The sequence below is a fragment of the Pleurodeles waltl genome, chromosome 9 (assembly GCF_031143425.1).
Source record: "Pleurodeles waltl isolate 20211129_DDA chromosome 9, aPleWal1.hap1.20221129, whole genome shotgun sequence".
NCBI classification, from domain to species: Eukaryota; Metazoa; Chordata; class Amphibia; order Caudata; family Salamandridae; genus Pleurodeles; species Pleurodeles waltl.
Genome location: NC_090448.1, coordinates 1,092,561,160 through 1,092,573,964, shown reverse-complemented (window position 1 = coordinate 1,092,573,964; position 12,805 = coordinate 1,092,561,160). Strand labels below are relative to the sequence as shown.

At 43.7% G+C, this 12,805-nt stretch overlaps 1 protein-coding gene across 1 annotated transcript in view; it reads right to left on the bottom strand.

The window, feature by feature from the left end:
• Window positions 1-423: 423 nt before the first annotated feature.
• The window catches only part of CAPN3 (calpain 3), a 333,505-nt gene continuing 321,123 nt past the window's right edge, over window positions 424-12,805 (bottom strand). Inside the window, exons 23-24 of the mRNA XM_069208784.1 lie at window positions 11,349-11,407; window positions 424-4,203 (exon numbers count right to left, since the gene is read on the bottom strand). Coding sequence (XP_069064885.1) covers window positions 4,177-4,203; window positions 11,349-11,407 — 86 coding nt within the window. The 3' untranslated portion in view covers window positions 424-4,176. The remainder of the gene's footprint in view (window positions 4,204-11,348; window positions 11,408-12,805) is intronic.

Below are 12,805 nucleotides of genomic sequence, written 5' to 3'. Positions count from 1 at the left end.
AGCGTCAAAATGTATGACTCTAGTTCCCTAACGTGTAACGTGGTGCGCCGTATCATAAAAACGATGCGAACATGGTGGCATTAGGTGGGCGCAAGAATAGTGGCATATCATGAAATAATGCGCCACTTTTTATCAATTTGCCCCACAGACTTTAAAGTATATGATTTTGTAATAGTTGAGAAAATGAATCAGGTTCAGACAGGAAATTATTGTAACAAACTGTATCTATTTCTTTTTTATAGTGATACTTATTACTGAAAGAATCCCAGATAAATATCACAGTCACAAAGAAAAGTGGTTATCTTAGAACTATTCATGGGAATAATTTCTTCGTATAAGTATATTCTAAAGATGGTTTTCTAAAAATGTCAGTGAATTATTGGAAACTTTCTATATGGAATGAACAAATAGGACACTAACCAATTTATTTTTTGTACTTTATTGGCCATTCCACAACAAACAGTATAAAAAGTCAAGGAATTATTAAAACATCTAAAAATGCCTTTTTGCAGCAGTACACAATGCAAAACAAGTCAGTCAGTTTTTATCTTGTAACCTACCTGTACGTAGCTACTAGTGTACCTGAAATACTATGATCATACATGTCACCACATCTTGAAATGCTGCATCCCATGCTTAACTTATTTGGTGTGGTACAGTGAAGCACATACCTGGGCATCATCCAGAACATGCACAATAAGATCTCACCATGAAGGGAAGCCGAGAGTTATGAGTCTTTCTTGCTAAAGAAGTGTCACTGCTTGAACTCAACTTGTTCACATCTTGTTTTTGAAAGAATCATTTTGCCACTCTACCTCAACACAACTACACCCTGCTTTCAAGCTGAAATCCAAATGTTGAAAATAACCAGACATGGCTACACATGACTCAAAGTTGCAACCAGCATGTAGACTTTTTATTACAAGAACCATCTTTCTCTTTTAAAGGAAGGACTACCTAAACAAAGTACATTTACAGAATAACACATATCATTTAATATTTCCGTTCAGAGAACATGTATATTGAAAATATTAGTGGAAGCACAAATGCCTGCTTTGCAAATTGTCAGAACATGAACCTGAATTCAAATGATCCAAGAGGCTTTGAAGGTATTATTCATTTTCAAAATAAAATATGTGTTGGTACACAAAATATTAGAAAATGCAACTGCTGCTCTCACAAGTAAAAACAAAACAAATCTATAACGATATGAAAAGTGGACTGGAATTCCTATGTGCTTTTTATAAAATAATTTAATATGAAATGAAGTGTAACATTTAAATACTTCATTGTGGTCTGTGATACACAACTGAAAATAACATTTGTTTGTATAGCACTTAGATCCATCGTTAGAAGGGGGACAATATTTGTGTAGAAATGCCCGTCATCAGTCTAGGCCCATAGTAATCAGTATTTATGGCTCTGTTAACCCAGCGTTGCATACGATTTTGGCATACACAGTAGTCAAGATTTGTGCCTCTTCAGTGACAAAGTCTACTTTATCAGGTCCATAATTCCAACTCCAAATCGGCATTCAATACTGCGGATGAGAAGGGTCGAGGAAGCATTTGTCGCAGTCTCAATGCCATGCAAGCAACGTTATTTATTTAGTTCGGACAATCGCAAACATCACCACAGGTGTAGTATAATGCTGTACAAACAACAAAAATGGGTAAATCAGAACTATTAGCGAAGGAACTGCGGGCTTAAACTTATCGTATATAAATGTTTACAGGCATAGAAAAAGAGAGGGGCAATTTTCAAGCCATTGCAGAAGTCAAGCAGGCTCAAGGTTTTCCAAGAGGAAGACAGCTTCACATTTTGGGGGCACAGCAAAGTTGGGTTCAAGGTTTTGTTCTTTTTGTGTGTTGTTTTTTGTATCTGTAAGGTTTTATTGACAGTTCAGGAAAAATCTTAAGGATCTAGGGCCAGATGTAGCAAGGGTTTTTACCCGTTCTGTGTCTATGGGAAAAATTGTTTGTACATATGACCCCTAGTGAGGGAGACAACTCTGAGTGATCCATCAAGTGGTTTAATTACAAAAAAATAATTCAGTGAACCTGGAAGAATTTGGGGCCTCATTTACAAGTCCCTAGCAGACCACTGCGCCATTTGTTTTATGCTCCAGTGGTGTAATGGGCCAGCCCGTTTTCACAAGGCCACGCAAAGCCACCTTGTGTGGCTTTTAACGGCCTTGTAAATATAGCCCCCTTTCACACATAACTCTGCATGAAAGGGGCATTCCACGGGTACTGCTGTGGGTGTTCCCGTGTAACATCCATGGAATCTGCTGCATTCCCCGACAAGGCTTAGAATGCGTCAGATTCCTACGGCACCTCAGGAGTGGCTTGAAGTGGTGCAACAGGGAGAAATAACATTATTTCTCCCCATTCTTTCCTCTTTCTATGTGTGCTGCATTTTCATTGTGTACTGCATTTTGCACATAAACAATCATCCCTGCAACGCAGACACCCTTGTACCATGGAGCAAGGGGGCCTTCGTTGGTGCTACGCAGCAGTTTGTGTGCCAGCGCAGAGGAATGTACAGGGCTGCATCGTAGTTCTGTAAATACGATGCATTCCTGCGCTTTCAAAATGACGCAGCGCAGCAAGCTGGCTTGCAGCGCCACACTGAGTCACTTCTTTGTAAATGAGCCACTTGGTGTTTTGGTGTTCAAAGGGTCACAATTCAAAGACAGCCAACCAGTCTTTTATGATGCTCAGGGCATGTGAGATACCAAAAAAAGGTCTACTCACTCTCTCAGTGCAGCGCCAGAAAAGCACCACAGGATGATACCACTCTGCTACTCCGAATTGTACACAGTAGGAGGAACCCGGAGCTACGTATCACCTAGACGTAGCCTCACCCGGACTCTTTGTACAGCTATGATGTGATCTGACTCACCGCACGGGTGAGTAGCGCGCTTTATAAATGCTAATGATTTGATTTGATTTGACTTAGTGTACTTTTAAGAGCTCATCGCCACATTCTACAGGACACCTACATCATCTTGTGTTGCACCATTAGTGGATATGTTCTCCCTTTCATAGTGAGTACAATTGCTCAGCTAAACCTGAGTCAAGCGGGCTAAGGTAATAGGCAAATATGCCTGTCACCTCGGATAGGTGAAAAAACGTGAGTCTGAGGACTTGGTGATAGACATCACTGAGTAGCCGGCTATGTGCCAATTAAAGGTTCATCATTCTCTCATATCGCTCGCGGTATGAACCGACTCTGACCTGACAATCCTCATATCACTAGATATGCTAACGATAAAAGCTCCACCCACAATACCAGGAAACAAAAACAGTACATGAGATCGTATCGCTGTGTTGTTCATTATGCCTGTGAGGTTTGCCTGAGACAAGCTCTGTTGGCATTGGGTAAGGTGAAAGGGTGACAGGCTGGGATGGGTGCAGCTGTAGAGACTGCTGGACTTTCAAAGCAATCTTTAGTTTCGGTGGCCTGGTATCTGCCCTCTAACGTAGTCCTACGCCTTTCATCTGTTGTCATCTATATGTTAACCTGAGGAAAAAATTTAACTCACTGGGCAACTATCACGTGATGTTTCTACCATACAGCTCGAACATTTTGATGACAAACATTTTATACAATCAGGCTCATCAGAAACCTTGGTGGGGCCAGGATCACAAATTTCATGTGGGACTCCTCTCTGATCTTCGGGCAGTACAAGAATCTTATTCGAAAGAGAAACATTTGAAAGGTGCCATTGGTGGTGATTTTTGCCTATGTCACGGTGAATATATCACAAGAAAGGCCTGCTTTTGAGATATATAAACTGGCCCAGCTGTCCCCTCCCTGTGACAGTCCTGCTGATAAAGGAGTAGTATCCGGAGGTCTTAAGTTGCTTTGCAAATGATGTGCTCTTCAATGGGAACCTTGGTTTGGCCTGACCGATGAACATCTGCTTGCTTGTGCCTTTCAGACCAATGCCAGAGACACATGTCCCAGCTGTATTTCACAAGCGTGTACTGGTGGCTCCTGGATGCCATCACCGCAACAACGTCCGGGGTATGCAGTCGGAGGTACTTGTTGGGACATTGAGGTAAATGTTGAGCACAGCTTCCAATTGAGGAAATCCTGAGATAGTGTAGTATGGCATTAATTGTGGTTGGCAAGAGTTTTTTTTTTTGTAGAGACATGATAAGGCAATCTTTATGCATACATGGTCAGCTGCAGCCACTGAGAGAAGAAACAGAAGAGGCACATGTTAGAAACAATACTGTGATTATTGTACGCTGTGTCAACCGGTTACATAATGATTTAAACAACACCTATAAGTATATAGTAGAGGCCAACCTGCGGCTACACAACTAAGGGTTAGCAGCTTTGCAAATTTCCCAATTTTTGGCATTTGCAAAATGTTCAGGTTAGACTTTGCCTCGTACAAAGTTTGTGAATGCATTATAAGAGAATTTTCACCAAAATGAGATATTATTTCTATTCTAATAAACCAGTCAAGATGGAAAATCTATGTCGACATTTTCCACTTTAAGCGTTACCTTTTAGGGCATAAATTGTTGCAAAAATGCACAATGTGGCAATGTGAGAAAACGTTGCAACTTATGAAGGTTTAACACAGGTTTTTGCAAAGGTGGGTGAAAAAACTTTGAGACTTTCTCCAGTATTTTCCGATATGTGTGTGTGCGTATGTGTACCTGTGTTTTTGTTTGTCACTTTTTAGCACGGTATGGGTGGCAATGTGTTAATCCTATGGTAATATACTCTGCTCGAAAAACAGACGTTTGAGGTGAACAGGTTGGGAGTGTCAGAGGTATAGATTAGTCCACATAAAGGAGCTATTCTCCACCTAAAAAATTCTCACTGAAAAAAACATAGGTTACAGGGACGTTATAGCTAGGAAATAGAATGAAAAAACATAGAAAATCCCTTAAAAAACAAAGGTTACAGGGTGTTACAGTTATGCTCTAATGTTTAACATATTAGAGGTATCTCAAGTAACTATTACTCGTGCCCTAAGGTAACTATAACTCATGCCCCTACCATGCACAGTCATTTGATCAATAATTTTACAGCATATGTTACAGTGACATCAAATTATCAATGATGTTACCAGAGATGTCATGAGTGCTGTAATTTGTGGAGTAATTAGCAGTGCATGGCGAGGGCAAGACTTATAATTACCTTGGGGCACGAGTTTGCAGCAAACATTTTTAAAATTACTTTTTAGCTGGGGGGTGAGGGGGATCCCCAACCCCAGAGCTAAGGGGTCAGGGTGATCGGGAAGGGTCGCAAATCCTTCGCGTGTCTATGTATACAAATTTGGAATTTCTTTAATTTCTCTAAAACTACTGAAGGGATTTACACCAAATAACAAAAAGGTTGCTTTCTGGAACAAGAGCTACCTTTCTGCCAAATTTGGTGTAATTCTGTCCAATTGTTTCAGCACTATCGTTGTTCAAATGGAAAAATTTATGGGGAAAATGCGTTCCTCCCCCCCCCCCCCCCCCCCCCCATTTTTCAATTTTTCTCACCCCCGCTTGACAGATCACCGTGAAACTTACCAGACTGCAGCTGATGTGACTGGTGAATTGTTCTATTGGTGATAGCCAGTATGTAGTTATAGATAGGACCAGCATTTTCCATTACCTAAGCATTATTTGTTTTGACAATAACTTTTACGCCATTTGGCGAATCTTCACGAAATTTTCAAAACAAATACGACAGTCAGTTCAACTGCTGTGTGGACAATTTCTGGTTGAATTGTCAGCCAGGAGCCAAAAAAAAGGGGAGGGGTCCCAAAACACCTTTTCCCCTATTCTATACCCATCGTTTTTTTGGAATTTGTGAACGCAACTACTGCCTGAACCACTAAACAGATTTACACCAAATTTGGCAGGAAGCTAGATCTTGGTCCAGAAAGGTTGCTTTTTTATAATATGGTCTAAAAGTGACTCTCCTGTGACGATAGGGCCTTGTAAATCTGGCCCCTGGATTGCTCCCTCCCAGAGGGAGCAAGTAAAAACAGCTTCTCCCTTTGGGCTGCAGCAAAGCCAGCTCCCAATGCAACCCAGATGCTGGATGGCTGCATACGGGGAGCTGGCTGGGAGTCGGGGCTTCCCCACAGCCCCTGTGTGTTGTGGGTACCCTGGGACAACACCGGGGCACCCATGTAAGGCTTTGGGGAAAGGGGTCACAGTGGCTCGAGTGGGGGCGAGGTGGGGGGGCTGCACCCCTTGTCCCTTAATAAAAAAGTAGGGTCCAGAGGTATGGGGTCCCCTGTGACCCAAAGAGGCTAGGGGAGGGGGCTGCGCACCCTCCCTTAAAAACAGCAAGGAAAAACAACTGCTCCCTCCAGGCAGTAGCAAAGCCAGCTCCTGATGCAACCAGGATGGCTGCACGTGGAGAGTCAGGGCCCTGGGGTTCCTCTGCTGCGCCCTACGATGTGTGCTGTGGGTGCACTGGGTTCCCATATAAGACTATGGAAAATGGGGTCCCTGGTGCCCAAGTTCCCTGTTGGGTTGGTGGGGGGCAGACCCCCTTTTCCCTTATTAAAAACGAAAAGCCCGGATAATGGGGTCCCCAGGGCCGGAAATGGCTAGGAGAGGGGGCGGCACAACTCCCCTGAAAAGATAAAGGCCCTAGTGGATTAGGTCCTTGATCCCGAAGTCGCTTAGGAAGGGAGTGCCATGTGCCCCCTCCCATAAAAACCAAAAAAACAAAGATCCCAGGGATGGGGTATCAGGGGCCCCAAGTGGCATGGGGAGGGAGCTGCACACCTCCCTCCGCTTATTAAAAATGAAAGCCCTGGGGGATGGGATCCACAGGGCCAGAAGTGGGTTTGCGAGAGGGCTGCACGCCCTCCCCCTTAATAAAAAAGAAAGGTCCTGGGGGATGAAGTCCCCCGAGCCGTAAAGGCTCAGTGAGGGGGATCCCCTCCCAAGCAATCTTAAAAGAAGGGTGTTCCTGGTGGGCACAAGGACACCAAAATGATTATGAATTGAGAAGCAGAAGCTGGTCATTTATTAGTCACTACTCTTTCTTGGGGTGCCCCGTAATGTTCAGCGTTGGCTTTTTTCTTTCACATTTTTATGCTTGGTGGTGCCATTTGAATGGGGGGAGGGGTGGTACCACCAAGCATTTTTTTTATGTGTTGGGGTTGCATAAATAAACGGTAGGTATCCTGGGTCATTAAAACCATGACCCAGGAGAATTTTTAAAGCACTCCTAGCTTGAAACTCTATCCTCTTCAGTTGGGGTGCAAGGCCCTCCTGTGGGTGCACTATGACAAAAAAAATTTTTGGGCTAAAAATTGTTATAAGAACAACTCAGAGAAATGTTGTTTTTATATTTTAAGCAAAAGCCAATGTCTTTTTTTCTTTTAACATGTTTCAGTTAAAAGAAAGACTCACAAACTTTTTCGTTGAAACTTGAATAAACATTTTTATAATAAGTACAGTTTTTAAACACTGCATTGTGTTCATTACAGAAGTATATACTAGAGCAAAATATAGGTAATTTTTGGAGAAGGATAATAAAAGGTCCACTTTTTATTATTTGGTTTTGGGCTCTTTGGCATAGTCAGTATGTGTTCCTGAGTACAGCCAGGACCTGAGAGCCCAACCACACGCTATGCATAACAAAAGGCAGTACATGACATAGGGCTGGTTCCAGGGCCTGGCCACAAGTCAGGCCCTGGAGCCAACCCCACGCCACACATAGCCTTCACTGTGCGCTGTGTGGGTGTTGGCTGTCTGATGGAGTTGAACGCAGCCCATGACCACAGGCCAGGCCCTGCGGCCAACCCCATGCTGTGAAAGGCATGGGGTTGGCTGCCCACAGGGGGCTGGCCTGCACAGTTGCTTGTCTGTGGGGGTGGTTGGCCATAGGCCATGCCCTCCAGTCAACCACAGGTCTGGCCATACACAGCGGGGAACTGGCTGCCCGCAGGGGTTTGGAGGATGCAGGGCCTGGAAGCAAGCAGGGCCACACCCCACGCAGGCTTGCTTGCCCGCAAGAAGTTGGCCACAGTGGGGTTGCTTTCAAATATGGTAAATATTACTTTACGTTAAAAATCCCTACAAATTCACATGAAAAAAACACAATGGTTAAAGTGACGTTAGTTAGGTGAAAACGTCAGTTACAATAAATGGTTTAAACTTTAAAAAACACTGTAATTCACCAGTTAGTTATTTAAAGTAAATATATTTTGTGCTCTAAAGTAACTATAACTCGCGCCCTCACAACGCGCAGTTAATTACCCCACATATTACATCACTCATGACATGTTCTGTGACATCATTGATAACATCACTGCAACATTTGAAGTGACATTATTGAGGACAAAACTGTGCATGCTGGGCATCATGATGGTAGACCTTTATACCTTAAAAACTGTTTGGTTGGTTTGGTCTGTTCAGTAATTTTTTAGACATTAACATTTAAAAAGGTCCTTGATTGGCATTAGGAAGTTACATTTTAGAGATATCTTGACCATTAGTTTGTGGATGATCTGCAGATTTGTGTATCCATAAATGATTTGTTAATCTATTTAAAAAGAAAGTCAAGGCACACCATTGGATGAAGGAGCCTTTTCTCATGTCCTGCTTTGAAGGCATACGAATCCACCTCATTTTGATTGGATAGCTTTCACAGAAACATTTTGGTTGCAGCTGCCATTAATCAAGAAGGTACACTGAGCACCTTGGTGGGAAAAAGGAAAAAGCGCAAAAAAGAGTAAGGTTAGTACACCCTGACCTCTGGGACCATGTGGGATGCCTCCCCTAGCAATCAAATTTTTAATTAAAAAAATGTTAATTGTAGGATTTGCTGACCCATGTTTAATTTGTAAATCTATTATTTGATCTGTGAATCCTTTAAAAAAATGGGGAAAAGGTAATCTGTGCTCTACCACTGTGCTTGGCAGACAGCCACACATGGTGCACTGGAAGAAGGGCTTAGTTGCAGTCCAGTTCCATGCGACCAACCTCTGCTATGCAAGGCCGGAAACCATGTAAGGCGGAGAATGGCCTTCCATTGCAGATTAGGTGAAGGGCCTTTCATGTGACCAAACATCACTGCGCAAGGGTGCAGGAGTTGGCCAAATGCAATACTTATGACCTCACAACATTTAAACCAATAAATAACAATGCTGAGAGAAAATTGTAATTACAAAACAAGAGAAGGCCTATCCAAATGAGGGAACACATTGGCTTTGCACCCATGCTGTATTTGAGATGCAGGCTCAGAGGCAAAGAAGTTGTCAGGAGGCACACAGTCACCAGCCCTCCCGAGTGCACCCCAAGTGGATCACAGAGGTCAGATGGACCACCCAAGCATCTTGCTGTAGGCAGGTGCTTTAATGCACTGCACTTGCCAGCAGTGGGATGCCTTTCTGCATAGTCAAACAGAGGCTAGCCGGTTCCAGAGACATACGGAGCTGCAGTCTCAAACAACACCCTTTTCTTTCACAAATGTTCTCTCCTCAGTGCTGTTAGGGATCTGCCCTTTCCTGACTTGGCCTGCACCAGGGACACCCAGTTAAGGATGCATTGCAGTGTGTTCCACTCATAATTTGGGCCCAGATAATTAAAAAGCATGATGCTTCTCTAGAGCTTGTTCTAACTCCTGAGTCAACCCAAAAGCTGGACGAAGCATAGTCAGGAAACAGTAGAGGTTTGAACCACTGCTCTATTGTTCTTTCTGCAGGCAACACAACCATTAAGGAAGACCCTAAAGGCCCAGTGAGGGTGGGTGTACGTGCAGTGATTGAAATGGCCCTAAAGAAGGTTGGAGCTTGTCCGAATCGCTTGAAACATGTTAGGAAACATTATTAGATGTATAAACCATCAATTGTTAAGGACACATCCAGTGAATATATATTTTAATCATTGCCTGGGTGTCCCCTAAATAACAAGAGATATCTTATAGGTTTACTAATAGCCCTTTTGGAAAAACTGGATCCCAGCATTTAACCAGAATATTATCTTTCTCACAAACTCCCAACCATTGCTTGAGTTTGTTCGAGTAGTATTTACTAACTCAAACGATAATAGGTACATATGATAAAGCATACCACTGTTGATTGTGAAGGAGGTGTCTTTTCCGAATAAAAAGTTGCAAATCTTTCTCTTATTGTTGTATAGCTGGATGTAAGCCATAGTAGCATCCATACTTCTGGGATCTTTTTCAGAAGCTGGAATGCACAGTGCACACTGAAAGACGCAGACAGCAGAGCTTCTGCCACGTCTTCAGTGTCTTTCTGGGTGTGCCCAGTTTACTTCGAGGGTGGGCGGGCAATATGGGAAGCTTGCACCTCTGCTTTGTTCCAAAGGATACTAATAATCTGCAACTGGTTGGGTGGCCTGCCATTAATCTGTTCTCCAAGAGCCTGTTTGCTATTGTGCTTGAATCAATAAATTGTGGAGGATCACTCAACTGTGCATTCCTTCTTTGCACGTGGATATGCCTTGAAGCAAATGTAGGTTTGCCCACATTACGTTCTGTAGCAGCATAATGTGACCCTACACAATATGTAGTACAAAAGAAGCATCAACAGTCTAGGCAGTCCATTCTGTTATATGTTAATGCCACAGTGACAAGAAAAGTGGATGCAAACATTTGCTACTCTCTTCGGCCGCATTCTGAGGCTATAGGGAGCCTGAAAATGAAGGGGGTATTCTTCATGAGTTTTATGGGGTCGCCTAAGGGAAATTTCCCTTCTTGCACAGGTGATGATATGCAATGCAAAACTGCATTCACTTAATTGTCCACAACCCAACTTCCTCCCCTATTACTATTCATTTTATGCATGTCTTTGACCATGTACAGCATTCCACCGACTTTTTTGCTAGGTTTGTGCTATACAAATACCATATACATACAATACTGCTGTGCTTCTGTAGAGCACTTAAGGCTTGGTTAGAACATCTCTTTTCTTTTAGCAGGCCTCTATAGAAGCAAAGCCTTCTCACATCCTGTTGACTGGAAAAGTCAAACCCTAATCCACTTCAATACCAAAGAAGCATTTTGTCACATTGTCAGTGATTTTATAATTGCCATGGTGTACAGATGCAAAGTAACAACATGCATTCCAGTGTAGCATTTGTATAAAGCCTCATGCCCCTGACGAGGGCCTAAAATGCTTTTGGGTGTTCGAGTCGAGGCTACTCCATTTTTTTGTGTATGGTTGATATCTTTTATAGAGTGTACTATGCAGAAAGAGGTGTTGTGCATTAGGAATGTAGGAATTTCCCAAATGTATGGCATCATGCTTGTGTATGTGTTAAAGCTTGTGTGAACCACAGAGATGTAAGACAGGTACAGTCTCTTTTGCATATACTTAACACATAGCAAAATATATCTACCTCCAACACGTTGAGCTTAATGATGCCATCTCCATCTTTATCAAAGGCATGGAAGGCCCCTGCGAAATGGAGAAGTATATACAAATGATCAATCAGAAACATACAGAAGTTAACTATTTTGCTGCATATATTTCACTGAGCATAATTTGGTCTGGCTAGATACTTCAACAGAGCACATATAGGGGGTCATTATGACCCCAGCGGTCGGCGGTAATATGGAGTAAAGTACTGCCAACAGGCTGGCAGTACTTTTCTCCATATTAAGACATTGGTGGTTTGGCTGAAGCCAAACCGCCAATGTACCATACCGACCGCCACAGCGGAAAACGACCGCCGGGCTGGAGACTTCAATCTCCAGCCCGGCAGCCATCACTTGCCAGCCTGCGGGATTATGACCCCACCTACCGCCATGGTTTTCGTGGCATCCTTACTGCCACAAAAACCATGGTGGTAGGCATTATTAGTGACAGGGAATCTCTTCCCTGTCACTGATAGGGGTCTTCCCCACCCCCTCCCCAGGTTTCACCCCCTTCATACACACCTCTCCCTTCACACACACGCCCAAACCAACCTTCATCCATTCACACACACTTACATACATACATGCATTCACACAACCCAACATACACGCACTCACCCCCCCAAACATGCACACACATACAACACGCAACACACACCCACATACTCACACGCATAGACATACACACACGCACACAAAACACCCCCCTCCCCTGTCGGAGCACCCACCTACCTAGCTCCAGGGCGTCCTCCGGCAGGAGACGGGACAAGGCGCTGCTGCCAGGAGCAGCGTCCGTCAGCAGAACTCCGCCAGGCCGTATTATTTCTCATAATACAGCCGGTGGCGGTCTACTGGCGTGGCGCTGCTGCTGGCATCAGCGCCACCTTACCGCCATCCGCCGGCATGGCCACAGCTGCATTCCACCATCCTTCTAACGGAAATGCGGCTGTGGTCGTGATACGGCGAACAGCTGGTAGCCGTGGCGACGGTCTTTTGGCGGCCATTGCCGTGGCAGTCGGCGGTATATACAGCCAAGGTCTAAATGAGGGCCATAATCTTGCTTATGGGTACTATTGTACCCATTCCATTGATTAATGGGTGGTTGCTTAGCCCTAATATTGGTTCAATTAAAGGCTGTTTTGTACAATGTTCGTACATGCACAGCACCTACAGACCCTGGTTTGGTATCACATGCTATATATGTGGCCGTAGTGAGGAGCATCGGTCATAGCTGTGGGAGGGCTGGAAAAAACAGAAGCTTTGACTTCTTACCCCATAATTCTCCTTTGAAACAACACATAGTTGGTGCCCATGGTTGTCTCCTCTTAGGACAGAATTTGAACAGAACTGATGTACTGAGTTTTTCATACATGTATTCTGAGCTAATAACTAAAACTGTGCTATTGTCCTGATATGCACCATTGTTATGGGAGACTTT